Source organism: Rhinatrema bivittatum, chromosome 13, assembly GCF_901001135.1.
Source record: "Rhinatrema bivittatum chromosome 13, aRhiBiv1.1, whole genome shotgun sequence".
Taxonomy (NCBI): Eukaryota; Metazoa; Chordata; class Amphibia; order Gymnophiona; family Rhinatrematidae; genus Rhinatrema; species Rhinatrema bivittatum.
In genome coordinates, this window is record NC_042627.1 from 49,055,471 (window position 1) to 49,081,935 (window position 26,465).

The window sequence follows — 26,465 nt, forward strand, 5'->3', positions numbered from 1 at the left end:
TAATTGCCAGGTTCTTGTGGCCTGGTTTTGGCCTCTGTTGGAAACAGGATGCTGGGCTTGATGGATCCTTGGTCTGACCCAGCATGGCAATTTCTTATGTTCTTATGTTCTTAAGGGCTTCATTTACTAAGCATTTTTCCCATAGATACAGAATGGGAGAAAAACCATAAGAACATAAGAAATTGCCTTACTGGGTCAGACCAAGGGTTTATCAAGCCCACTGTTGGCCACTGGATTGGCCACTGTTGGCCCACTGGATTGGCCACTGTTGGAAACATCCTGTTTCCAACAGTGGCCAATCCAGGCTACAAGAACCTAGCAAGTACCCAAACACTAAGAAGATCCCATGCTACTAATGCTAGTAATAGCAGTGGCTATTTTCTAACAGGCCGATAAGTACAGTGCACTCCTTAACACACATTTGGATGTGTGTTTTCGATGCGCTAGCTTTACCCCTTATTCAGTAAGGGGTAATAGCGTGTCGAAAACGCACGTCCAACCCCCCCCCGCCCAAGACTAATAGCGCCCGCAACATGAAAATGCATGTTGATCGCCCTATTAGTCATTCCCGCGTGATACAGTAAGTAAAATGTGCAGCCAAGCCGCACATTTTACTTTAAGAAATTAGTGCCTACCTAAAGGTAGGCATTAATTTCTGCTGGTGCCGGGGAAGTGCACAGAAAAGCAGTAAAAATTGCATTTCTGTGCACCCTCCGACTTAATACCATGGTGATATTAAGTCGGAGGTCCCAAAAGTTAAAAAAAGTTAAAAATAAAAAAAATAAAAAATTTAAAATCAGCCTGCGACTCGTGGGTTGAAAACCGGATGCTCAATTTTGCCGGTGTCCGGTTTTTGAACTCGTGGCTGTCAGCGGGCTTGAGAACCGACGCAGGCAAAATTGAGCATCGGCTGTCAAACCCACTGACAGTCGCTGCTCCTGTCCAAAAAGAGGCGCTAGGGATGCGCTAGTGTCCCTAGCGCCTCTTTTTACCGTGGGCCCTAATTTAAATATTTTGTTTTACTGTATCGCGCACACAGGACACTGGCCTGTGCGCGCGCCGGGAGAACAGGCTCTCCCGTGAACTTTACTGTATCGCCCTGTGCGTAACTTAATTAATAGCAGGTAATGGACTTCTCCTCCAAGAACTTGTCCAATCCTTTTTTAAACACAGCTACACTAACTGCACTAACCTCATCCCCTGGCAACAATTTCCAGAGTTTAATTGTGTATTGAGATTTCTCTTGTGTAAATCCATGTTGGCCATGTCCCATTAAATCATGTCTTTCTATATGTTCAATAATAACAGTTTCCATGATTTTTCTTGGCACTGAAGTCAAACTCGCCAGTTTATAATTTCCTGGTTCACCCATGGAGCCCTTTTTAAAGATCGGGGTTACAGTAGCCACCATCCAATCTTCAAGCACAATGAATAATTCCAACAATAGGTTCCAAATTACCAGTAACAGATCTGTAATTTCATTTTTTTAGTTCTTTCAGAACTCTGGGGTGTACTCTATACCATCTGGTTCAGGCAATTTGCTACTCTAGTTTGTCAATCTGGTTTATTACATCTTCTAGCTTCACTGTGATTTGTTTCAATTCTTCTGAATCATCACTGCTGGATACAGCTTCTGGCATGAGCATCTTCCCAACATCTTCTTCGGTAAATACTAAAACAAAGAATTAATTCAGTCTTTCCACGATGGCTCCTTTTAGATGGATCCTTTTAACACATTTTTAAAGAAGTTAAAATAACCTCTTTCATTTCACCTTTCAAATGTGCCAGTAGTCATTTGGCCTTCCTTCCATTTTTTAATGTGTGGAATTCATCTGGACTGGGTTTCTATGATGATATTTTTAAACAATGTCTTTGTCTGATGTAAACTCTTAACTTTTGTAGCTGCACTTTTCAGTTTTTTCCTATTTTCCTCATTTTATCAAAGTCTTACTTTGTCAGTTTAATGCTAGAGCTGTAGATTTGCTTAATGTTTTCCCTCCAGTCATTAAGTCAAATTTTATTGAACTATGATCACTTTTGCTGAGTGCCCCCCTTCCCCCCCCCCCATTACCTCATGCACCAAATCCTGCATTCCACTAAGAATTAGGTCTAAAATGGCTCTCCTTCTCATTGGTTCCCAGACCAACTGCTCCATGAAGCAGTCATTTATTTCATCTAGAAACTTTACCTCCCGAGCATGTCCTGATGTTACATTTACCCAGTCAATACTGGGATAATTTAAATCTCCCATTATTTCTGTGCTGCTAAATTTGTTAGCTTTCCTAACCTCTGTTAGCATGTCATCATCTGTCTCTTCATTTTGGTCAGGTAGTATATCCCCACCACTATACTCTTCCCCATCACACATTAAACTTCCACCCATAAAGATTCTATTGTGCATTTAGTTTCCTGCAGGATCTTTATCTTGTTGGACCTATGCCACTCCTAACATAAAGCATCCCCCACTACCAAGTTGATTCACCCTATCATTGTGATATAATATAATTTTCACCCTCTCTCCCTGTTATCCAATACCTCTTCCACTTTTCATTCCTATCTTTCCCTTACATTTCTCCTCCTTCTCTTCAAGCCCCCTCACAGCAGTATTTTCTCTCCCAGGCAGTAACTCCTTTCAATTTCTCTCACATTCCCACTAGTTTCTTTATGACCTCCTCCCCCAGCAACTATGTCAGCTCTTCTCAGACCATTTTATCTTGTCTAAGTCTTTTTATCCACTCTTTTTCCCCTCCCCAGAACTAATGCAGACAGGAAATCTGTCTTTTCTGTACTGCCCAGGCATTCCTTAGCCATCCCAAAGGCTGAGCAGGGAGTCAGAAGTCAGAAATAATAGCAGGGAAACAGAAGCATTACCTAGAAATGTTTAAGTTCCTGTCACACTGATTGGAGTGGATTGAATGTTGGGGGGGGGGGGGGAGGAGGGAGGATGTGCGTGTCAGTTTTATCTCTTTCCCTCTGGGCATGACTCCAGTACTATCCCCATCCTTACCTGACTCCAGCACCCTCCCTCTTCCTACCACTCCCCTCAGGTCCTACCCTAGTATTCTCCCTCTTTCCCAGGCCTGGTCCCCTTTTCAATCCAGTCTCGCTTTATTAATATTCTGTTACCTAAAACACTAAAATTTCTTCTCACTTCCCCATTTACCCCCTCATACCCCCAGGTATCATTTCTCTTTTTAACTCCCTCAAGATTCACTTCTTCTCACACCATCTCAAGAAAATAACCCCCTCTTCTCACTCCCTACAAAGCACTCACAGGAGTCACACTTATGACTTGGGCTGTTTGTGCTCCAGCCTTCCCCCCTCCTTTTGACAATAGGCAGCCCTTGAGGGGGCCTTACACCTTCTGCTCTGTTCTCCCTTGTTTGGGGGGCGGGGACAGTGAGGTGGGGTGACAACACCAACTGTGCCAGGGTTGGGAAGGGAATGGTGAATAAAACAGAAAATGTTATAATGCCTCTGTATTGCTCAAGGATGAGACTGCACCTTCAGTACTGAGTAAGGTTCTGGTCACCGCATCTCAAAAAAAATACAGTTGCACTGGAGAAGGTACAAAGAACGGCTCCCCTATGAGTAAAGGCTAAAGAGGTTAGGGCTGCTCAACTTGGAGAAGAGACAGCTGAGGGGGGATATGATAGAGGTCTTTAAGATCATGAGAGGTCTAGAACGGGTAGATGTGAATCTGTTATTTACTCTTTCGGATAATAGAAGGACTAGGGGGCATTCCATGAAGTTAGCAAGTAGCACATTTAAAACTAATTGGAGAAAATTATTTCACTCAATATACAATTAAGGTCTGGAATGTACTGCTAGAGGATGTGGTTAGTGTAGTTAATGTAGCTGGGTTTAAAAAAGGTTTGGATAAGTTCTTGGAGAAGTCCATTAACTGCTATTAATCAAGTTGACTTAGCAATGGTAACATGGAATAGACTTAGTTTTGGGTACTTGCCAGGTTCTTATGGCCTGGATTGGCCACTGTTGGAAACAGGATGCTGGGCTAGATGGACCCTTGGTCTGACCCAGTATGGCATTTTCTTATGTTCTTATGACTTAGGGAATGGTCTCTGCTATTACTGGCAGCAGTAGCATGGGATCTTCTTAGTGTTTGGGTACTTGCCAGGTTCCTCTGGCCTGGTTTGGCCACTGTTGGAACAGGATGCTGGGCTTGATGGACCCTTGATCTGACTCAGTATGGCAATTTCTTATGTTCTTATGGGTGACAAAATCCTAAATCCATCACTGTAGTGTCTGATCCATTCTCTCTCCCCCCTCCTGTCCCTGAATTACAGGAGGAGATAGGTTAGATTATGGAGAGGAGCTCTCCAGTTGTCTGTTCTATCCTCATCCCCCTGTCTCTGAATGACAAGAGTGGAGAGGCTGGAGCAGAGTGACTTTTCTTTCCAGTGTCTGCTCCATCCTCAGCCCTTCCCCTCTTCTCCCAGAGTAACAAGCGGGCCGATACAGTATGGACGGGGTAGAAAGAGTGCGGCAGTGCCGGGCGCACCCACGTTTGCCGCACACACAGTTTGGATCACATACCGCTCGATACTCTATTTAAATGGCATGCAAATGCAAGCCGCATCCAACGCGCGTCCATGAAGCGCAATCCATTTTACTGTATAGGTGCTATACAGCGCCTATACAGTATCCTGGGTGCACTGGTACCTGTCATTTGAAATGACATTTGAAATGACAGGTACCAGGAAGTGGATCCCAACTTTAACCAAAAGAAAACCTAAAATCCCCTCCTCCCGAAGCAAGGCGCAGGGCCAATAGCGACTCAACATGTAAAGTATTGTGAATAAAGTGTAACCAAAGTTAACTTACTTTTTCTTTCAGCCCTCTCTGCCCTCCTCCGGAGGCGCGCACCGCAGCTCCCTGCCTCCCGGGGGCAGCCAGCGGCGAAAGTGGCTTCCAGCGGCCCCCGCCGGCAAAGATGGATGAACGCACGCCTGTAGTGCACGGGCACTCAAGCCAGCAAAAGCGCATGAACGTTCGCTGTGTTGTCATGGCGTACGTTCATACTCTTTTGCTGATGGGCACCAGTCAATTTGGGCGCTCAAGCCAGCAAAAGCGCATGACGTCACGGCATACGTTCATACGCTTTCGCTGACGGGCACCGGTCAATTTGGGCGCTCAAGCCAGCGAAAGCGCATGAACGGACGTGCGTGACATCACGGCGTACGTTCATACGCTTTCGCTGACGGGCATCAGTCAATTTGGGCGCTCAAGCCAGCAAAAGCGCATGATGTCACGGCATACGTTCATACGCTTTCGCTGACGGGCACCGGTCAATTTGGGCGCTCAAGCCAGCGAAAGCGCATGAACGGGCGTGCGTGACGTCACGGCATACGTTCATACGCTTTTGCTGACTTGGGTGCCCGTCAATTTGGGCGCTCAAGCCAGCGAAAGCGTATGAACGTACGCCGTGACGTCACGCACGCCCGTTCATGCGCTTTCGCTGGCTTGAGCGCCCGTGCGCTATGGGCGTGCGTTCATCCATCTTCGCCAGCGGGGGCCGCTGGAAGCCGCTTTCGCCGCTGGCTGCCCCCGGGAGGCAGGGAGCTGCGGTGCGCGCCTCCGGAGGAGGGCAGAGAGGGACGAAAGAAAAAGTAAGTTAACTTTGGTTACACTTTATTCACAATACTTTACAGGTCGAGTCACTATTGGCCCTGCGCCTTGCTTCGGGAGGAGGGGATTTTAGATTTTCTTTTGGTTAAAGTTGCTTCGGGAGGAGGGGAGAGAGGACTGGGGCTGCCCCGGAGACTGGCACCCATGGATGCGGCCAGGGCAGGTGAGCGGGGGCTAGGGGCAAGTTTGTCGCCTACCCTTACCCCTGCCTCTAACGCAGGAGTAAGGGTAGGCGGTAATTTAGCAGGTTAAAGACGCGGTTAAACTGCAGGTTAAAAAGGTGATAGTCGGGGCGCACGTTACTGAATGGGAGGGAATAGCTAATCCGATCGTTTTCATCTCATATACATGCCGCGGGCGGAAAGGGTTACCCGTAGATTTAAAGAGGCGGTAAGGATGGGTTAAAAGGGACAGTGAATCGCAGGTAGGACTAACGCGGCCAAATTGTGAGTAGAAAGCGAGTCAGAAGCAGGGTAACCGCGGCCGCACTTTACTGTAGTGGCCTGAAGGTTAGGGTGCACAGGGGCTCTTATTTGCTCTGCTCTGTCTCAAGCTCATTCTTTTCCATTTCTCTGCACCCTGTCTGGGGGGGAGGGGAAGGGCTGGAGCACGAAGGAAGAGGGCTGTTCTCTATTGCCTGAGATTAGGAACTGTCCAAAAAAGTCAAGGTGAGCTCATCCCTCATTGCTTGGAGCTTTCCAGTGTTTCGCTGGAGATCATGCAATATATGCAGGTATAGACAGAAGCCTTCCCTCCCCAACAGCTCTACTGCAGGTAAGCTGTTAGCTCCCAACCACCAAGAATGCAGGGAAAAATACTGGGGGTGCTCAAGCACTCACAGAGCTGGTGCCCTTTGAGAGAAAATCATCTGGGAAAAAAAAACCAAACCAAAAAAACAGTAAAGTTGCAAAATAAAACTTTTTATATGACTAAGTTTAAATTTTAAACCACACTTCTTTCCCTTTCACCAGGCCAAGTGAAAATGTTACCAACAGAAACAGGATACAGTTAAAGGGCAAGCAAGCAGAAGGGTTTGTATCTTTTCGCAGCCTGTGTCAACATTTATTTTGGTTCGGTCACAAGATGGTGCATAAGAATGTTTTAGTGGCATGAGCTCCCGGTTGGTAGGTCAGATATTTCGGTTCCCTTGCAGTCTGCCATGACGGGGGTCCATCGTGCCAGGGGCCGGAGTCCCCTGGGCTGCATGGGCTGGCTGGATGTCTCACGCGAGCCTGGCAGAGAGGGCGCGCGCGGTCCCAGGTGCATTGCCCATTGCTCAGAGAGCGCGCCAGATGTACAACAGAGTCCCTAAAGTCCATTTTTCTCTCTCCCTCTTCCACACAAGCTCCCCGCCCTAACGTCACCCCTCCCCCCCCCCCCCTTCCCACAGGACCAAAGCAGGCTGCACACGCTAAGTAGTCCCGGCCACATCAAGGCTTGTCCGTGTCCAGCCGGCTGGACACTGCCCTCCCCTCCCCCTCCATTGTAGCTGGTCAGCTCTAAGAGCTGCGTCCGCCCTGTCACTGCGCGCAGAGAAAGGAGTCCCCCGAAGTGGTCCGGTGCGCCGAGTCAAAGGCAGATTAGAGCCAAGGCGAGTGGAGGCTAGGAGGGGGAGCATGCGAGGAAAAATCTAACTCAATGGCGCCTTCAACGCGACAGATTTCGGAGCGGATGCTGCTCTGCGCAGTTTTCCTCTGCATTTCAGGTGAGCGCAGGTTTTTTTTAGCCTTTAAGTTTCTATGCAAAAACTTTGAAATGACTGCTGTATTATGTAGAGGGGGGAGAGAGGTAAATAGATGTCCATCTTGGCAGCGTGGAAGTGACCAGCGGGCAGTGTCCTTTACCGCATACTTTGCAGGGTTGCTTCTGAACGTGCCCGGGAGAGGCGGCCGCTAGCTGCTCGTTCCTCTAGAGTGGACACAACGGTTGGTTGTCTTGTTTTTTTTTCCCGCGAGCCCGGCTCTGCTAATGGCCGCGGTGTGCAGTGAGTCCAGTAATCCTTGTCCTCGCCGCTCTATTGTCCGCGGCCCTGCTGCCTGCCTGCTCCGGGGAAGCGGCGCCTGCACGTGCTTTTATTTATAGTTTTTTACATTTTTGCGGAGGCAGGGGCCGGACTCCAGCACGCGTCGCGCTTACGTGCAGGACTGGATTTAATCTTTAATCCGTGCACGGGTTGCCTTCTTTTATTATTATTATTCCGATGAACACGTAGTAGTTTAGCTTGATTTTTTTTGCATTGGGAACGCAGTTCCGATTCTGATGTCGTTGAGGGCAAGGATGGGTTTCATTTTGAAGTTGCCGTGGGATGAATCTCTCTCTCTCTCTCGGCAGTTTCTGGAGAGCTGTGTGTTTTGGACGCTTGTAATAAAAAGAAAGCGGGATTCTGGAAATGCCTTTGAAAAGTGCCCGGCGAAGAAAGGGAAGCTCGGGTTATTGCCCGGTGCCGGTTTGATGGTGTTGGGAATCTGTGGAGTGAACGTTTGTATTGCGTTTTAAGATAGCCCCTTCCCCCCCAGGGTAGCGAGTTGGGTCCTCGCTAAATCAGGGGAAGGCATGGAAAACGGAGCAATGCCGAGACATGAGAGGGATGTGGTGCAGCGGGCTCAGCCGGCAGGGAAAAGCCGGGCTTGCAGAGGTGGTTGGGTATTTTTTTGCTCATCGAGATGCGTGAAAGTTACAAGCTGGCAAGGAGGGTAGCGCAGCAGACCCCCCCGCCCCGGGCGAGTTATCTCGCATTACCCTGGAGACTGCTAGCCCAGCACGGGCGGAGAGCCGAGGGATCGATGGATAATAAGCGCTGCGACCACTGAGTGCGGGCCCCAAGATGGGAGGAGGGCGAGGGGCAGCTGGGGGCGATTTTCGGACCCATCTTTTTTTGTTTCTTGCATCTGTGCGGTCCTGCGCGAGGGGTAAGGGGAAACCCGGGCTTTTGTTTTTACAGATCTGGTAACAAAATGTGTATTGGTTAATTGAACGACTCTTGCCCTCTTAGACTGTAAGCAACCAATTAGTTACGCATTTCTGGAACAGTTGGCAATACACAAAAAAATTGAAATAAAGGTTCGCTAATCCCTCTCCCACTGTGTGCCCGCGGCAAGAGTTACAAACCTGGGGGCGTTGCATTGTTGGTGGTTAAAATACCTCTGCTGAGTTGCAGAAATTAAGTAAATCGAGCTGCAGGAGAGAAAAGACCGAGTATAATGACCCCCAAATATAGCTGGTAGTGTGAGATAAAACCTTGCTTTCTGAAGCGGGAGAGCTGCAGAAGGCTTCGGGCAAGGAAAATAAACCTTGCTCACAACAAAGGGGTTTTGCTAATGATTTCTTGTAAAATCAGACTTTTACGACTTACTCTGTTCAAGATCTTTTTGACAAGCTTGTAAAATTAGCAAACAGGCTTGCGCGCAGAGCTTGCACGGATGCTGGAAGGTTACCTACATTCTTCATTCATCTCCCTATTCGTTTTTTTCAAAAGTGTTTTGTTTTGTTTGTTTTCAAAGTTCTATAAATGGATATCAGAGAATCCTTAGGTTTTTAGGGGGAGATGGTGATGTTTAGGAAATTTTAAACTAGGATTTTAATTTTCTTACAAAATCCCTAACATTTCCAAGGTTGTATGTTTGCTATCTTATTCAAAACTGTATTAAAAACTAAGTGACCTCAACTGATGATTGAAGTCTACAGCATTCAACTATTTGCATGGTATTTGTGTGGTTATTGACTGTTTAATAAAATTACTGGTTAAATAGAAACTGTACCAAATATGCAATGTTCTGAAATACAGAAGATATATAATACCCACCCTGCATCCATTAAAACAGTGGTTTGATTTGTTGCATGTTCTTTAATTTGCTCCCTTGCAATTTCTCTGAATTTCTCCACACATGTGCACAGTGTATTCTCTCCTCCATCTTAACAAAAAGAAAGTGGATGTTACTTCTTTCCCTAAATAGTTTTGAAACTTTACAAGTATTGCCATCTGAAGAAAGGACTTATGTAGTCTCAAAAGCTCATCTACTGCAACATCTTTTATTGGGTCAACTAAAAAGTTACCACAGGTTACAAAGTTTTCAAAACTTTGCACAGTGCAGTGATGGGTAGTTCTGATGGCTGAGTGCTGTGCTTCCTGTTTATCTGCTCATACAACCAGTCATTTCTTTTCTCTTCCTCAGGAGTGAGGTGCTTCACTGAGCTGTTTTTTGTAAAAGAGCCCCAGGACATAACAGTTGCAAGGAGAGATGCAGTGGTTTTAGATTGCCAGGCTCATGGTGATGCTCCCATCACTATCACATGGCTGAAGAATGGAGCAAAGGTTCCTGAGAGTGAACGGATCTACACCTTGTCCAACGGCTCTCTGTACATCAGTGAGATGGAAGGCAAAAGAGGAGAACAGACTGATGAGGGATTTTACCAGTGTTTGGCTCTGAACAAACATGGAGCAATCCTGAGTCAGAAAGGTCACCTGACAATAGCCAGTAAGTTCCAGAACTGCTTGGTTTCTTTCTTGCTTTCTATCTCTACAGCTATAGTAGCCACTGGGATAGAACTAATGCTGGTGTTGCTTCTCAGCCTGTTGGCTATGATTCAAGAATGAGGTCTGACTTTTGAGCTCTGGGATGGTCTCTTCTTGGCCTTTTGACACCTGTACAATATGAGGGGGTGGGGGTGGAGGAGTTAACACTTTGCCACCTGACCCTATTGGGGAGACAGTTATATTATGATTATTGTCAAAACAGGAAGATTAAACTTCTTGCTTGAAAAAACCCTGGTGCTGGCAATAATATAAGAACACCATCATGCATTTGTATGACTTTCAAGTGGGTCAGCTAAAGTTTGGGGGTCATTCTCAAATGTAACTTAAATTATTGAACCTATTGCATGGTTCTCTTGGGGCATATAAATATTTGCAAGGTGTGTGTGTGGGGGGGGGGGGGGTTCTTAAGCATGATCAAGTTGCACGATCAAGTGCTTAACTGGTCCACAAGTTGTGTTGAGATGGTCTGACCTCAGTACTTTGCAGCACTGGCAGTATTGCCCATGCCTGATACAAATGGACTTCTCTTTGGGTCTTGAATCTGAGTGTGGGATTCAAAGGAGACAATGTGTTGTTAAAACATTCATATTGGTTTCAAAAAGGATTTTCACAGTTTCAAATATTTTAGCCTGAAACAGGTTGGTTGAGCTTACATTCAGCTTCCCATAGAAATCAGTGGGCCTTATCAATAAATTCCTTTCCCCTCCCCGGCTCATTCTGCAGTTACCTAATGAAGTGAGCATAATTCTCACAAGATAGTCATAAATTAATCACCTGCAACTTACTTTCTGACCTTCTATTCCTACATTCTGCAGGCACAAAATGAATAAAAGTCATCCCCAAAGAAGGCCCAGGAAAGATGTTAATCATATCAGGGATGCAGTCTTAACAGTAACACAAGCAATGTTTAGTAGTCTATTTTTTGTTAAGGAGCCCTATAATAACATGAGCCCTCTCTCCGTTCTCCCCTTTCACTGTCAGAATCGACAGCAGGAAACATGGCGCCCCCAAGCAAGGGTTGCCATCATTGGGTACTTACCCACCTCTGCCAGCTGGCTGCTTGTTTCCCATGGCCACTCCCATATTGAGGCTGGCTGGACCACTATTGGCCAACCCGGGGAGCACGTGTGCCCGTCCAAGCTGGGGCCAGGTATTCAGAAGGAGGCCAAGCAATGTGAGGATCACTTTTGCTTTCCACCATCTTCCTGTGCCACAGTCTGCTGCCCGCCTGTAGCGATGGCCTTACCCACAGGGGGTGTGTAAAACTGTGATGAACCCTTTAGGAATGCTCACAGAACCCTGGTTGAAAAATAGTGCTTTACAATATACTATGTCAGAGATGCGTACAAGAAATAAAAATCAACATGTGATAGGATTTGAAATGGATGTTTCAAATGCTAACCTGTCGCTGCAAAGAAGCAAGCCCCCAGAACTTCGGGCGCACACGTAGCAACAACTCTGGCCCTGCTCCTCCTCCCCCATAACTGCTCAGCACCCCCATTTTATCGGTAGACTGATAGACCATTATCTCTTTGCCAGGAGAGAGCCTGATGCATAGCAGATGTATTGAACAAGGTGCAGTCTGCTGCTTCTATTCATTCTTTAGAAGTCCTTCTGTTCTTGCTTATAAAATGGTGCTGATGTTCCTAACAGGTGAGATCAGCGTTAATCAGCTTTTATTTATAGGCACCCTATGGAGCAAGGATTTTTTTTTTTTGTGGACACAATGTAATGCAAACCTTTAGTGCTTGGTTATTATGGGACAAAATACAGAGATTTCTGTTTATTTTAAAGGGTATGCAAAGGGTGTAAAACCTTATTTAGCATTTCTCTTTATTTTAGTCTTAAATGTCAATCCTGTATCCCCTCTGTTTGACTGTAAAAACTATATTGTGGCCCTTCCGGTGACTGAATATCACTGAGTTATATAGTGCTAATGATTTTACAGGGAAGCTGGCAGTTCCAGTGAGATTTGTTAAGATATTTTACATTGTTTAGTGATAGGCGCTATTCAAGTATAATTTCCAAAAATGAAAAGTTGTTAAAACTTAATGAATAAAGCCCTGGTGGTAGCACTGCAGTTTTCATGACTATTAGATGTTTTTAACCTATGTGCTTGTGCTGAAGTTATGTAGCTTGCTTTAGCTCTTTATAAACTTGACAGAATCTCTCAGAAATAACTGCAGAAGATTCTGGACTGCTTTGTGACCAGTTTGTAAATAAAAGGACACAGTGATTTAAATGAGTGTCAGAGGTCACACGGGCACTTTTCAGTGGTGGAGAAGAGAACTGGTAGAAAGGAGGCCATCGATTTGGTTACCTTGTCAGCATGTGTCCTTTTTTTGGGGGGGGGGGGGGGGGGGGGGGGTTATATGCTAATTCTGAGCCTTGCAAAGTTTCTATTGAATTCTGTCCAGGAGATGAGAAGCATACACACAGCTGTGCATTACTAATGCAGTCAGTATTCCTGCATTTCTATTTAACTGCAGTGTAAGTCACTGTTATTAACATTTTAAATCCTCAAGTTTACCAACTGTGGCTACAGAAGCAATCTGAAAGCCATTTTCCCCAGAACTTTGTGTTCTGATGTGATTCATTTGACTGCATTTGGACCTGATAGAAATGTAGTTTTGGGGTGAATTTGATGCTTTGACTTTGTCTCATGGTCCAGGATCCAGAATTGATTATACATGTAAAACAGAGAGCAAATAAGATATGACATGGGCATTATTTCTTTCAAAAACAGCAAATGCTGTCCCATTAATCAGTGCTTTCAGCAGGGCGCAAGGATGTTCTTTTCTTTTTCTTGGTCAGCACTTTCACCCGCAAGATTATCATTTGCTTAAGAAGTGAAATGCATTTGCAAGCCTAAAACTTTAATCTGCAGAATAGTTTTAAGGCCTGAACACACAAGGAGATCAGATCTTTTGGTTTCTAAAGTTAGGAACTGGAAGCTGAAGGTTCTACTGCAGGCAAGAATTCCATTATTCATGTGCAAATTAAGAATTCACAGGGTTAAAAGGTTAGAAACTGGCCAGGATGAGGTTTACCCTCCTGATAAAGAGCAGATGACCCTCATTCATTGGCCAAAGCTTTCATGTAGCCCCTCTGCAAAGTTAGTGATTGCCAGGAATTGTTCTTCAGGAATGCAGAGATTCAGATGTGAGCCAACTCTTTCCCTAAGTGTCACCATGGATCCTTATCTCCCCAGCACATCAGAGCAGGCCTTTAGGGACGGGATCCTCCCCAGAGGCCCCAGGGCCCTTGCCTTTCCTGTTGTTCATCCATGCACAAAAGAATCCTGAATCATTTTCTTTAGAGTCCCTTTTGAAGAAAACTGTAAGGTTTAGGGTAACATTTGGGTAGGAAGTTGGTGGCTGGCAGAGGTTTGCCCTTAAAGTACTGGCGAGTGGGGAAGGGGGCAGGACTGCGTGTGCTGTCTCCCTCCGTGCCGTTTGTGAGGCTCCATGTGGCGAGAAATGCTAATAACTGAAGTTTCAAAAGCTTTATTCTTAATGCAGTCCATTGTTGATGTCACACTGGGATAGATTTCCATTGATTTGAAATATGGGGGCTGCAGTTTTAAGAACTAAGTCGTCTTCAGGCTGCTTCAAAAATACCAGGCACCAGATTTTTAAATTTGGTAATCTGAGGACAGTTACAGTTAACAGCAACAGTTGAGGTGTTATCTCTGGTTTCAGCAAAAGTCAGAGATCAGATGCCACTAGGAAAACAAGATAGCCTAGAAGAGAAGGTCTGATGCATTTTGCATTCAGCTAAACTGGCTGTTAAGTAATGATTGGGTCGACTGTTGTTTGTCTATTTCCTTTCTAGAAAAGGTAAAAATTGAAGCCTTAAGATGAAGGGATGCCGTAAAGAGGCCTGGTAAATTTTTATATCTTTTTTTTTTTTTTTTTATTGCTCAACTTAATTGATATTAAAAACCATTTTTAACACAGTAGAAACTATGCATTCCTAATATATCAATCTTTCCAAATATAATTTTTAAAAAGTAGGCTAAGCATTAATTTAATATATATATATATATATTTTTTTTTTAGAAGAAATACTATAAGAAGATTTTTAAAATGGGATTTTAAGTGTAAACAATAGTTGTGTGTCAACTTAGTAACATATTCTCAAGTTGGATGCTTTGTCTTTTGAGGCTGCTGAGATATATTCAGTGTCAGTAAAGTGAAACTAAAATTTAGTGTCCATCTTTGGTTCCTGAATGGACACTAAATGATGCATATGTTATAAATCATGCAAAAGAAGCAAACCCTCTTTCAGAGAATAGAAGGCTGTAGAACAAGAGGTCATGGGATGAGGCTATAAGTTGATAAAATCAAGAGCTTCATCAGGAGACTCTTTATTGAGAAGTGGATGGATATGTGGAATTGCACTCGTTCATGGTGGAGTCTAAAAGAGTAGCAGAAATCGAAAAGCATGGGATAAGCCCAGAGGATCCCTAGAAGAAGTGGAAAGAGAGTCTGAGCATGTGAGGTCTGTGACATTGCACCAGGATGGAGGGCGGGCACACTGTGGATAGTTCTCTTGGTCCTTATCTGCTGTTGTATTCTATGGTGGTGGGAGGAGCAGGGTTGAGAGGTTGCAGATAATCTCACACACAAGAGCAGGAACAAGGGGAGAGATGATGAGGTTTAAACAAATAATGAGAGAGTACATATAATTTAGCAATGCTGCAGGCCATGGAGTAACTGGGTTGGTACCAACAGGCTAGCTTCAATGTCACAGAAACAAACTCTTTTGATGCCAGCAGGTTGGTATAGGGGAAAGGTACTGTCTAGCAAGGTCATGGGTACCTAGGAGGCTAGATGTTTGGGCAACAGCCTGACTAGTTTTTAGTTATTTTAGTGTAGATTGTTACTAAGCTTGGTGCGGAGACATTGGGGAGGGCAGTGCTAGATTAAGTGATGTACATATAATAAGTAGACGTCCTAGCTGAAATAGTCTGTCTGCCAGGCTACACAGGAGACTTAGGAGACCGGATGTTTGGGTAATGGCCACACTACTATTGATAACTATTTAGATAATTACAAAGCTTTGTGGTTAGACTTAGGAAGGGAGAGGAACTAAGTAGGAACTAAGGGGGTCATTTACTAAGCATTTTTCCCATAGACACAGAATGGGGGGAATCTTTAGTAAATAGGGCCTCAAGTAGGGAATTTATCTGCTTATCTGCCCAAGATGATAGAGTGCAAATGAGAGATTCTTCTTCTTATTTATTTTATTTATTTTAATTTTTTCTATACCGGCATTCGTGATAATATCACATCAAGCCGGTTTACAATAAACAATGGGTGATAACCGGAACAGAGAACGAAATAATATGAACTATAAATAATATAGATGCAGTTACAATAAACAAGGAGACGTACAACTAGGAGCAAGAAGAAGACAAGATAGAAACTTTAACAAAGTGTATAAACCTGTAGAATGAGGAATTTCCAAAAATGGATGTTTGAGATTTACAATGAATATTTATTAGTTAGAATAAAGCTAGATATCTTACAAGCAGTCATGCTCTGTAGCTGGCAGCTGGAATATATGCTTGCAGTGTGAACAGGAATTCATGGGCAGACTGCATGGGCCAGTCAGTCTTTTTCTGCATCATCTGTTATGTTTCTGTGTTAATCTACTGATCTGTTATGTCTCATTTGTTATTACACACTCTGTTTCCAAGTTCTGTGCATGTGTTTGATGTATGTATTTTTTTTTTAATGTAATGGCCACTCACATATTTTTATGCACCTGAATGTTTAACTGGATTATTTTGAGTTTAACCATATTAGGTCATGTTACGTAGTAATAACTTAACATTGGTTTACAAAAATCCAACAAGGTGCTAACAGGTGCAGTAAACCCATACATTAATCTTTTAAGTACATGAACCAAATGTATGCCTTGAGTTATGACATTTTAAGCAACTTTATTTAAAAAAAAAAAAAAGCTGATTAAGTTTGACATGATGTTTTGGCCTGTTCTTCTTCTAGGCAGTAAGCTGAGGGCTTTTGTTGAATTGTGTTATGAACTTAAGGTGATAAAAGTAGCCAATAGAGTTTTACAAGTTTGCCTTAAGGGCCAAGTGCTCCTTTAACAATCTGCCTGAAGAACTCATAAAACTTGCAGGTACCTGAGAAATGGTGGGGGCTGTTTTAAGGTGCTCCGTTAAGGGCTTGCCCTTCTCTTGTCACCTGCAGTGTTTCTATGTGTGATCATAGTTCTAAATTACCAAGCTGTTTTTTATTGCAGAGCAGTGCACTGAAACAAAGCATGCTGTTTCTTATTACAATTGTGTGTGTGTGTGTTTTTCCTTGCATGGTTTCTGGAAGAACTTGTTGGCTAGGCATTCAATGTGACTTCTTTTGTTAGCCTGCTTCAATTATTAGAAAGAAAAAGATTTCACCCTAAGCGGTTGTATGCCTGGTGGATTTGTTGTCACAGATTCACAGTTTACAGCTGGCTCGATTGATGGCATGTAGGGCATGTGGAAAAGATGATATAGCAGAAGATCCTCTAACTCTTTAGATAGACACTGATTACCGTGAAATGTTTTCTCCGTAATCGTGGAATCTCTGTGTATTAAGCAAGCAAATGAATAACTTTTATCCCATTCTAGTGACTAACTGACTAGTATATAGTGAATTTTATCCAAGTCTTTTTTTCATTTAAGCTTTAGGGCTCATAACTATTTATTTATAAATATTTTATATTCCACCTTTTTTCAAGTCAGTCTCAAGGCAGATATTAATATCAAATTGATATTAAATTCCAGTTATAATAGTATCACAGTTTACAAGCCTTATAGGGAACAAACATGAAAGAAGAGAAATAAATAAGTCAGAAAGAATGGGATTGAGAAAGTAGAAATGAGATTCAAGTATAGAGGAAGACTGTGTAAGGGAAATAAGAGAGATCAGTCGCAAGTAGCAACTGATGGAGAGTCTATGTTGCAGTCTTTGTCTAAGTTTTGGCAAGGAATTTAGGCAAAGGCCCAGCTGACGTTCTTCCTGAAAAGTAAGGTAACATCTCAAGATGCAGGGGTAGTGGTGTATTGTTCCACAGTTTTGGGGCCCAGCTGCTGAATTTGTGGAGTCTCACACAGGTTAGCCTGGCAGAAAACCCGAGTAGGAAGAAGGGGCCATTTGGGAAGATCAAAGTTCCACTGTTGGAGTGGACTGTAGGAGAATGGGGGCTGGGAAGGAGCCTCGGGAGGGCCAGGTTGGTCACGCATTTGAAGGTAAAACAAGGAACTGTTATCCTGTTTTCCACCAGGAGCCAGGGTAGTTGACTTAGGGTTGGTTTTATGTGGCCTCTATAAAAATTCTGACAGCTGTATTTGAGATTGTATGGTGAAATGCCATTGAACAGAGAATTACAGTAGTTAGGGGCGCACGGCTGGTGATTAAAGCATGTATCACGGTAGCGAGGTTGTATTTATCAAAAGAGTTCCACAGGTGGTGAATTTATCGTAGGTGCACAAAGGAGGTCCTTATTACTTTTGAAATCTGGGATTCCCCTCTAATCCCCCCTCCCCCACACATGCTGGTTTTAATTGGTCTATGAAAACTCTATCAAAAGTACTATTCTTTAAAAAATCATGTTCTTGGACTTTATTAAATAGACTGCTAGGAATGCTTAATAGTATATTTGTGCTTTTCATGCCATTTGGATAATTCAGCCTCTGTGCGGAGTATAAAAGGATTAATTTTAAACTTGAAGTGCTGTGCTTGTTTGGACCTGAGTGAAGGGGATTTTTAACAATGGTACAGGTGTAACAGAGAAGAATTGAATGTTCTGTATTTCCTAGTGTGCATGGTTTAATATTCTAAGTTGTGTGACAAGTACTATGGCTTTTTTTTTTTTTTTTAAACTATTAGGGTCAGGGGCTCTCACAACAAAGTTTTGGTAGCCTCAGAGTGCAGCCATTAACTCTCTCTTGCTGGTGGTTGTATTGACAGTTGGTCATGATACACTCTTCCCTTGTCTTGCTCCTGATCCCAAGGTTGGGATCTGGCACCATGAGGTTTCATCTGCAGCTACCTGGGGATATTCCCCGCCACCTCCCGTTTTATAACCCTTACTAATTTTCTTTGGTCCAGCCATTGCAGCAATACTTATTCTTGAAGTAAGAGGTGACAATCCCCCCTCCCCCTGCCACAGGTCTGTATGGCTAGTAATTGCAAATGGACCCTCCAGGAACTTGGCGAAACCTATCTATAGTACTTGCCTTGATCACATCCTCTGGCAATAAATTCCACATCTTAATTATGCATTGACTGAAGAAATGCTTGCTTCAATTTATTTTAAAGTCACAAGCAGTTAGTTTTATGGGATGTCCCCTAGTCCTAGCACTATTTCTCACCCTTGTGATTTCATAAACCTTCGTCATAGCCCCCCTCAGGCCCCAGCCCATTAAGCCTTTCTTCATATAGGAGCCACTCCATCCCCTTTATCAGTTTTGTTGTTTATTAGATTGCAAGTTTGTTTCTTTCTCTTTGATTTTGGCTCAGCAGCTTTTCTCCTGCTGCTTTGGGCTTCCAGCCTGTGTTGGACTGTGGTGTTGGTGCTTTCAGGAAAAAGTTCTATCTAGGAGGAATTGAGGTTAGCACTTCATAAGGAGATCATAGGAAGCAGCTATAAAAGATAAGTTATCCTTGGAGACAGCCTCTTCCCAGTCAGTCAGCAGAAGGTCATTGCTGTCGCAGGTTAGCATTCACCACTAAATGAACTCCTAACACTTTTTTTAACTTCAGTTTTTTTTTTTTTTTTTTTTTTAGAAATAAAGTTCAATAAACAAGCTGATGGTGATACCTTTTTTTTTTTTTTGCTGAACTAACCAATTACAGTTCCGTTTAACTTTTCAGGATTGTGTTTCTATCACCAGATCGGTGTGGTAATGTTTTTTCTGTGGATCCAGATGGATTAACATGGCAGCTACACTACTTTATTCAATTATGTTTTCAGAGTACTTTTGTTTTTTAAATGTTATTTATGCATTTTTACAAATAAATTCCAAGAAACTTGGAAAACTGAAAAGACAAAAAAAAAAGTGAAATCATGCTTAAGAAAAAAAGAAAACAGCATGTACAATACATCATACTTTGGTACATCCACATCTGATGATCTGCCTCTCAAGCCCTCAGTAGGGATCCAAGCCAAACACCCAAAAAGAAACCAGAAATAAAACCCCCTGAATTATAATACACATTCAGTGTCGTGCTGTATAGGATAATTGACTAATCTCTAATCTGGTTAACAGAAACTGTAGGGCCCTGGGGTGTACAGAAACTAAAACGGTGCAGACTTGTCATGCAGGAGCAATATTAACTGCAAAGGATCAAAAATACATTGCAAGTGTTCTGATAATTAATCTGACATTTGCAAGGAAACTTGAGGGAAAAATTGCCCACCCCTACCCTAGCTGATTAACCAGAAAAAATTCCCTCCTTTTCTGTGTGCTCCTTGCCACATCTGGAAAAACTTGCACTTACGTGTATAGAAAGGAAACGTCTCTGTGATGGAAAACCAGTCACAGTCTGGTTCCAGGACAAAACTCGTTGCTAACTCTCGATCAGATTTTTCAAGCAAGGTTGACATGTCCAATGTATTGAGATGGCTGATTCCCTCCATCCCCTATCTTCTTTTTGGTTAGTGGCAGATACCTTGGCAGTCAGGGGCATTTTGAGGATTTCAGTGATACAGCTCTTATATATTTCTCAGGCTGGAATACACCTAAGATTCCATCTTCTAACAGCATTTTCCAAGTTCTCCATTTTAGTATGCAAGACCTCATTGTTTTATTAAAGAAACATCCACATTCTGGAGTTTCCCCATCTTTCCCTCCAAAAAACATAATACGGTCACAATGATCTACAGTTTTTGCTCCTGTGTCAGACTCTGATATTGGATCCTTAATATGCCCCCCCCCCCCCCCCCGTGACTTCTCCAGCCACATGCTGGCCTCCCATATCACATTTAGAGTTACCACATTGAATTTAGTGAGGACTGACCTGTAAATCCGTTGACATGGTTGGGAAGAGATCCACATGGAAATCCTCCTCCTTGGGGGATTTCCTTCTGGTCATAAACTCTCACCTCCAACCCTCTGCCACCACGTGCCCTAGTTACCTGTGGCTTCTTCGAACACAGCTGTTGAGTCCAAACACAGGTGGTAGTCTGGTGCCTTCACGTTCACATCACCTCTTCCTTGGGCCAGTCTGACACAAGCTCCTGCAGTAATGATGTAAGACACCACTGGAGCACTGGGTGATGACGTTGCTGGGCTTGTAGGCCATGCATGTTTCCCAGGACACGAGACCTTGTCTGGAGACACCCCTGAAACATCCTGCAGGGCTTTCAGGGACATCACTGAGATAGCTGGGGTTGATGCTCTGCACCACAAACCGATCTAGTGTGCCAGCAGTAGGTGAGCTCCAAGGGGAATGCCTAGGAACAAAGCCTTCCCCTTCCTAGGAATGAACTTTAAAAGAAAGTTATCAGAGCCAGTTCAAAGCAGTGCAGAACACAGCCAGCCTATTCTGCCATCTTGGATCCTTCAGAACGTTTTGTAATATCAATGGTTGTGACAGCGACTCTGATTTAATTCCAGAACATTGCTTAAAAGCTCGAAAAACGGAGCCCTTTGTGGAATGTTTCCTAGAAGCTTATGATACACGTAGAAGTTTATTTAATGCTCCCAGGAAATCTATTTAAAATGGACTTCTTTAAACAGAGGTTTTATATATGATGATTTTTGGACATGCATACAGGGTTTTGTAGGTTCATGCGTTCTGCTTCTTGCAACATGGTCTCTCAGTAATATTGATGTTTTCTATAGTTCTTGTAATAATACAAGAATAACAATGTTGAACTTATAAAAATGTCTCTTTCTGAAGATTGAAGATGTATATACTTCAGTGATAATCTGTTGCTAATCATGGAGAGTTTTTCCTTATGTGGCCATCAGCAGAACACAGAGGCTGAGATTAAAGAGTAGAAGTGGGGTTAGCTGGAAGAAGTCAGTTGTGTGGGTGATTGTGCCATTGCTTTCCCCAGCTGATGCTAACGCCAAGCACCTTTTAAAATAATATTTATGATAAGAGGTTTCACAAAGAAGTGCAGGGGAGCAGCAGTCATCCAAACAATAATATAAAAAGAAATAAACTTGCACATAGAAGAGAGAAATTTACTTTAAATGCTATTTTTTTGTTGTTGCAGTACTTATTTGTTGTCTACCGTAGGATGCCTTGGTAGCAGTGCTGTGCTGCCATTTGAGAGACCTGGGATTGATTGCCAAGCTTGGCATCTGCTCCCTAGGCCAGCTGCGGATGCTGTGGGCTGGGAGGGAGGTTCAGCGGTTGCCACCAATATGATACCTAGTGGCTAGATTCAGGGTGCATGTGTACCAGTTCACGAAGGTACCAAAGGCTTGTCATTTTGATGTCTGGGCTAGAGGGCAGGTGGGGTAATGATAGAGAAATGCCAGATACTCAGCAGCAGAGAGGGGTGCTGTTGAATATAGCCACCTTTCGGCAGGTTAGCCAAATAAGTTAACTTAGCTGGATAATTCAACATTGCTTCTGGAACCATTTAGGGTTATCTCCTTAGCTGGATAAACTGGAGGTGTTCAGTAACAGAAAATTTTAAATCCTGATTCTTGTCCAGCACTGAATATGGATCCCCTACGTGCACAAAGAAAATATAGAATAAACTCATATATAATTACATAATTTATTTATTTATTTAAAGCTTTTCTATACCGACTTTCATGATACAGATCAAATCAAATCGGTTTACAGGGAACAGAAGCATTATAACGTTAACCATAACCAGAACCATTTACATAATACAGTAAAACTAGTAATTAGAAACATTTGTAAAGATTTTATGACTGGAAACCCTGTATTCCTTACAATAAAGATATTTTCTGTTTTACTTTAGAAACTGTTCATGTTGTTTTGTCCTGACTGAAATAGTGATGATCGGTAGGCTAACTGTTTGCATTAAAACAGTGTAGAATATCTGAAGTAAGCGGATGGTCTCAGGCCAGTTCTGAGTTCACAAGTGTCCATTCCATTTAAAAGAAACCTCCTCAGGGGTTCGACTCAGTGGTAAGAACTGTTCACTGCCAGCTTGATTCTCTGGCCAGGCCTCAGCTCTTTAGACCACCTGGAACGGAGGTTGCTGCAGAGACAGTGGGCCTTCTGTGGGGAGGAATCTTTGGTCCTAGCTCAGTGGTGACACCGGTGGCCAGACTTAGCATCCATGTTAGCCTGTTTCTAGAGGGAGCAGCGGTTTGTGGCCCCTAGTCAAGGACTATCGCAACAATGGCTTGGAGGGGGAAATAACAGATTAGAGGGGAGGAACCCTGGATAGATGCTGGTGCTGACTGAATTCGAAGACCAAAGGAGGAAGAGAAAACTATTGGGCCAGACTTCAACCCAAGAAAACATCTGCATAGTTTGCCAACAATGGTGCTAATTAGTACCATTCTCAGCAGATGAGGCCAGAGACAGAATGCACTCTTTTCTTCATGTACAGCAGATCTATGTGTAAAATATTCTTTTGTTAATACAATAAGTTATGAAAGAAGAGATTTCCACAGGCAGAAATCTAAAAGATAACAATTGTGGCATGCACGAAAACAAATAACTCAAATCTAAGTATGTATGAGTGCCCCATTTACATAATTCATCAGTAATCAGGCTCTGAGAGGCTGATATTCAGTGCCATTTAGCTGGAGAAACAGCAGGATTTGTAAATCCCACCATGCTGATGGGTCCTGCGATAGCCAGATAACTTTTTATCTAGCTAAAAAGATATATGGCTAACTCGGGGTGACGCATTCTATGGTGGAGCTGATTATCTGGCTAAAGGGCTGATGCAGAGAGCTGAGCAGTAAAACTGTTCGCTGAAATTAAGCATATAGTATCTTAATGCACAAGCATTTTTTTTTAACTCCTGATGCAGCAAGCTAATAACGTTTTAATGCATCAGGAGTTAAAAATCATGCACAGACTGGAATAATTGCGCAAAGAAAATGGTTAGGGCACAGCAAAACATGATGTATTGTGTGGCAAAACAATGATTTGTGCACGTAAACCATGCTTTCCTTGCATGAAATATAAGTTATGTGCACAAAAACGATTTCAGCGCATAAAACACTCAGTACAGGTCCCAGCACTGGAACTCCAGCTTCCACCTGTAGACTAACATTAAACCTGGAAACTTTACTCCACCTCTGACTAGGAATTAAGTTTCCAGTGCTAAGAAAACACAGAGTAAGCCAGTCATCTCTCTGCATTGGGAGGTAATAACTAATGCCATCATGTGCATGGAGTTTCCATGTGAGGGGCTAACTTAAACACACATTGCTGTACGCACATTTTTTATGCATAAAACTCCTTGCTGCAATGGCAGTAAAGTCTAAGCACAAAAAAAATGTGCGCAGAACTGAAGTTTAAACTGTGCATTTTATTGCATCAGCCTAAAAGTTAGCTGGACATTCGCCAATTTTTGGCATTATCCAGCTGACTTAGCCAGATAATTTTAGGACTGCCAAAGAGCAATCTTAAAGTTAGCCGGATAAATTTGTCCTGCTAACTTTAAGATAGTTGGGAATATTAGAGCGTCATGGGCGTGCCACTCAGTATCCCGACAAAGTTAGCTGGATGAGTTTATCTGATTAACTTTTGCTGACCAGACAGTGGCTATAGGATATATTTAAAAAAACCCCAAAAACCATAAAAGCAAACACAATACCTTTCCCTCCCCAACCCTGCAAAAACATTTTAATTGAAAGCTTGATTTTATTCTGTCGAAGATTTCTCCCCCTTCTCTCCCCCCCCCCCCCCCCCCCCCCCCCCAAGACCAATGATGTCGTGGGGACAATTTTCAGCAGTCCTCCAGGTCTGCCGGTAATTTGATACCCACACACCTGGCGGACAGTTTATAAGAATACTGTGCTCGTGGGTTGTTTTGTTTTTTTCCTTCTGAAAATTCACTGATGTGAGTAGGAAGGGCAGAGAAGTCTTCGGGGACTTTGTGCCTCCTTTTCCTATAGGCAGAGGAAAGTGGAGAGAGGGTGGAAATGCTATGCTCTGTGTGCATTTTATGCCCCGCCCCCTGGAAGACCCCTCCTTAATGCAGCTAAAAGAAGGTTGTTGTGAAACCCGCGCATACGTTTCAGTCATTTTAAAAGAGCAAATTTGAAGTAGGCCAGCGTGCCCGAGCGAGGGAGCGTCTCTGCAGAGGGTCCTGCGTGCTGGGTGTAGGAGCAGGTTACTGGGTGCTGGCAGCAGTTCTTTTGGTATCTGACAATGATGTGCTTGCTCACTTATTTGTACTGCAGGTGAGAATTAGTCTACCTTAGAAAGGCGCTCCACCGTCATTAGGAGATACCGTTGCTCTGCATTTGATTTCCTTTTATGAGGGTGTTGAGTGGAGCAAACCATGTGCAGTTGGCCTGAGGGGAGGATGACATACAAAGTTTTATATACAAGCATTAAGCATGGCATCTGGCATCTCAAAATGTATAGCTTGAGGGGAGTTAAACTAATTCTCTGGCCTCCATGATGTGTATCTTGTACGCCAGGGATGTTGGAATGTGGTGAGGATGAAGTTACCTGAGAACGAAGGAGTAGCAATGTGTATCTCTCATACAGCGTTTTAATTTGATTTCATTACAGTTGAACTGCACTATTTTGTCTTTTAAAACAGTAGGAACATTTTGCGGTACTCAGTAATTTTTATTTATTTATTTTTGTATTAACTGAGTAAGGAAATGAACAAGGTATAGAAACCGTGTACCCTGTGTTACTGTGAAGGGGGTTAGCAGACGGCTTTAGATTACACAGGACTGGCTTGGCCTTTTCCCGTTTTTGCTCCATTTTGTCTGTGGATGTAATTGCGGTTTGCTTGCTTTGACCTGATGAAGGGAGTGTAGTACTCGGAAGCTAGTCAAGAAATAAGTAGTAAGATCTTCAGAAGACAACGTGGACTCTGTCCTCCAAAAGCTCATGCCTCAATAAATTGGTTAGTCTATAACATGCCGCTCGCCTTTTGTCAATAAGCATTAAATTAGTCTGAGTAATAAGATATCACCTAATAATATATTTTTGTTGACCCTTTTTTCTGTGAATTCAAGTGGACTAATATGGCAGTCGAACTACTTTATCTTAGAAAAAAGTGGAACTGTGTAGCACTAGATGCAGAGGGGCCCAGCCAGGACTGGCTCACCTGGTCCCTGATGCCCTGGAGGCATTTGGTAGCCCTGATGTACTCAAGTGCTGCATAATACAGAGTGTCGTGTGTTACTGAGATGAGTTTTTCTTTCTTAAAGTCTGAACATTTCTCTGTTGAGCCATGACCTAGTTCTCTGGCTAAAAGACTAAAACAGTTTTGACCAACAAATGTGAATTGCTACTATCTATGACTGTTTTCCTTATGCCTGCCTTCATTTCTGCTGCGTTAGTCCTCCCCAATGTGCGTCAAAGCAGAAAGATGTTAGATTTTGCTAGAGCGTGAGCAAAGGTCTGGGAAGTTGAGACTGAGTAATGTAGTGCATGTGCTTGACATTCTGCCATAGTGATGCTCGTTTGGTAAGAAAAGGCTAGCGCTGATCTCCAGCACAGACCCAAAAACTTCCTTACCACTTGCATCTTGTGCTAATAGCTGCCATAGAGATTGTAATAAGAGATGGCTTTTTTTCTCTTTGTCTTGCATTTAATGTTTTAATGTTTCATGATATCTGTCTTCCTGAAAATGAATCTTCCTTGAAAGTGATTGGAAAAGGCATGAACAGTATGCGCACAAAACAGTCTCAAATTTCTGTATAAAACAAAGTGCTTAATTTAGTCTGTGAGCACCCTGCTAGCCATTTAACTGGTGTAAATGATTAAGTTGCCTTTTACTGTGTGAGGGAAGGCCCCTAGTAAATGCTTAGCTGCTGTAGCATTTGCCTCGGGCAGGCCCTGCTCTTATATGTGCTCCTGATAAACAGGATTCATTGAGTTTATGAAGCCACTGAAAGGCATTTTATCATTTTGTTCATTAGCCCTGTCTGTGTCATCTTCTAAATTGATGTTAAAGTATTATTTTGGGGAGTTTTGGTGCAAAGTGGTCATTTTGCTTGCACAGAGAATACTTCGAAGGCAGCATGGTCTAATAAATTATGCAGCATAGACTTCCCTTAAAAAAACAATATATGGGCACGTCATGCTTTTTGTATTTCTTTTAAATGTTTAAGTAAACATCCCTG

At 43.2% G+C, this 26,465-nt stretch overlaps 1 protein-coding gene across 1 annotated transcript in view; it reads left to right on the plus strand.

Annotated features, from left to right (window-relative positions):
* Positions 1-7,027: 7,027 nt before the first annotated feature.
* The window catches only part of PRTG (protogenin), a 219,983-nt gene continuing 200,545 nt past the window's right edge, over positions 7,028-26,465 (plus strand). The window contains exons 1-2 of the mRNA XM_029575503.1: positions 7,028-7,354; positions 9,822-10,124. Coding sequence (XP_029431363.1) covers positions 7,288-7,354; positions 9,822-10,124 — 370 coding nt within the window. The 5' untranslated portion in view covers positions 7,028-7,287. The remainder of the gene's footprint in view (positions 7,355-9,821; positions 10,125-26,465) is intronic.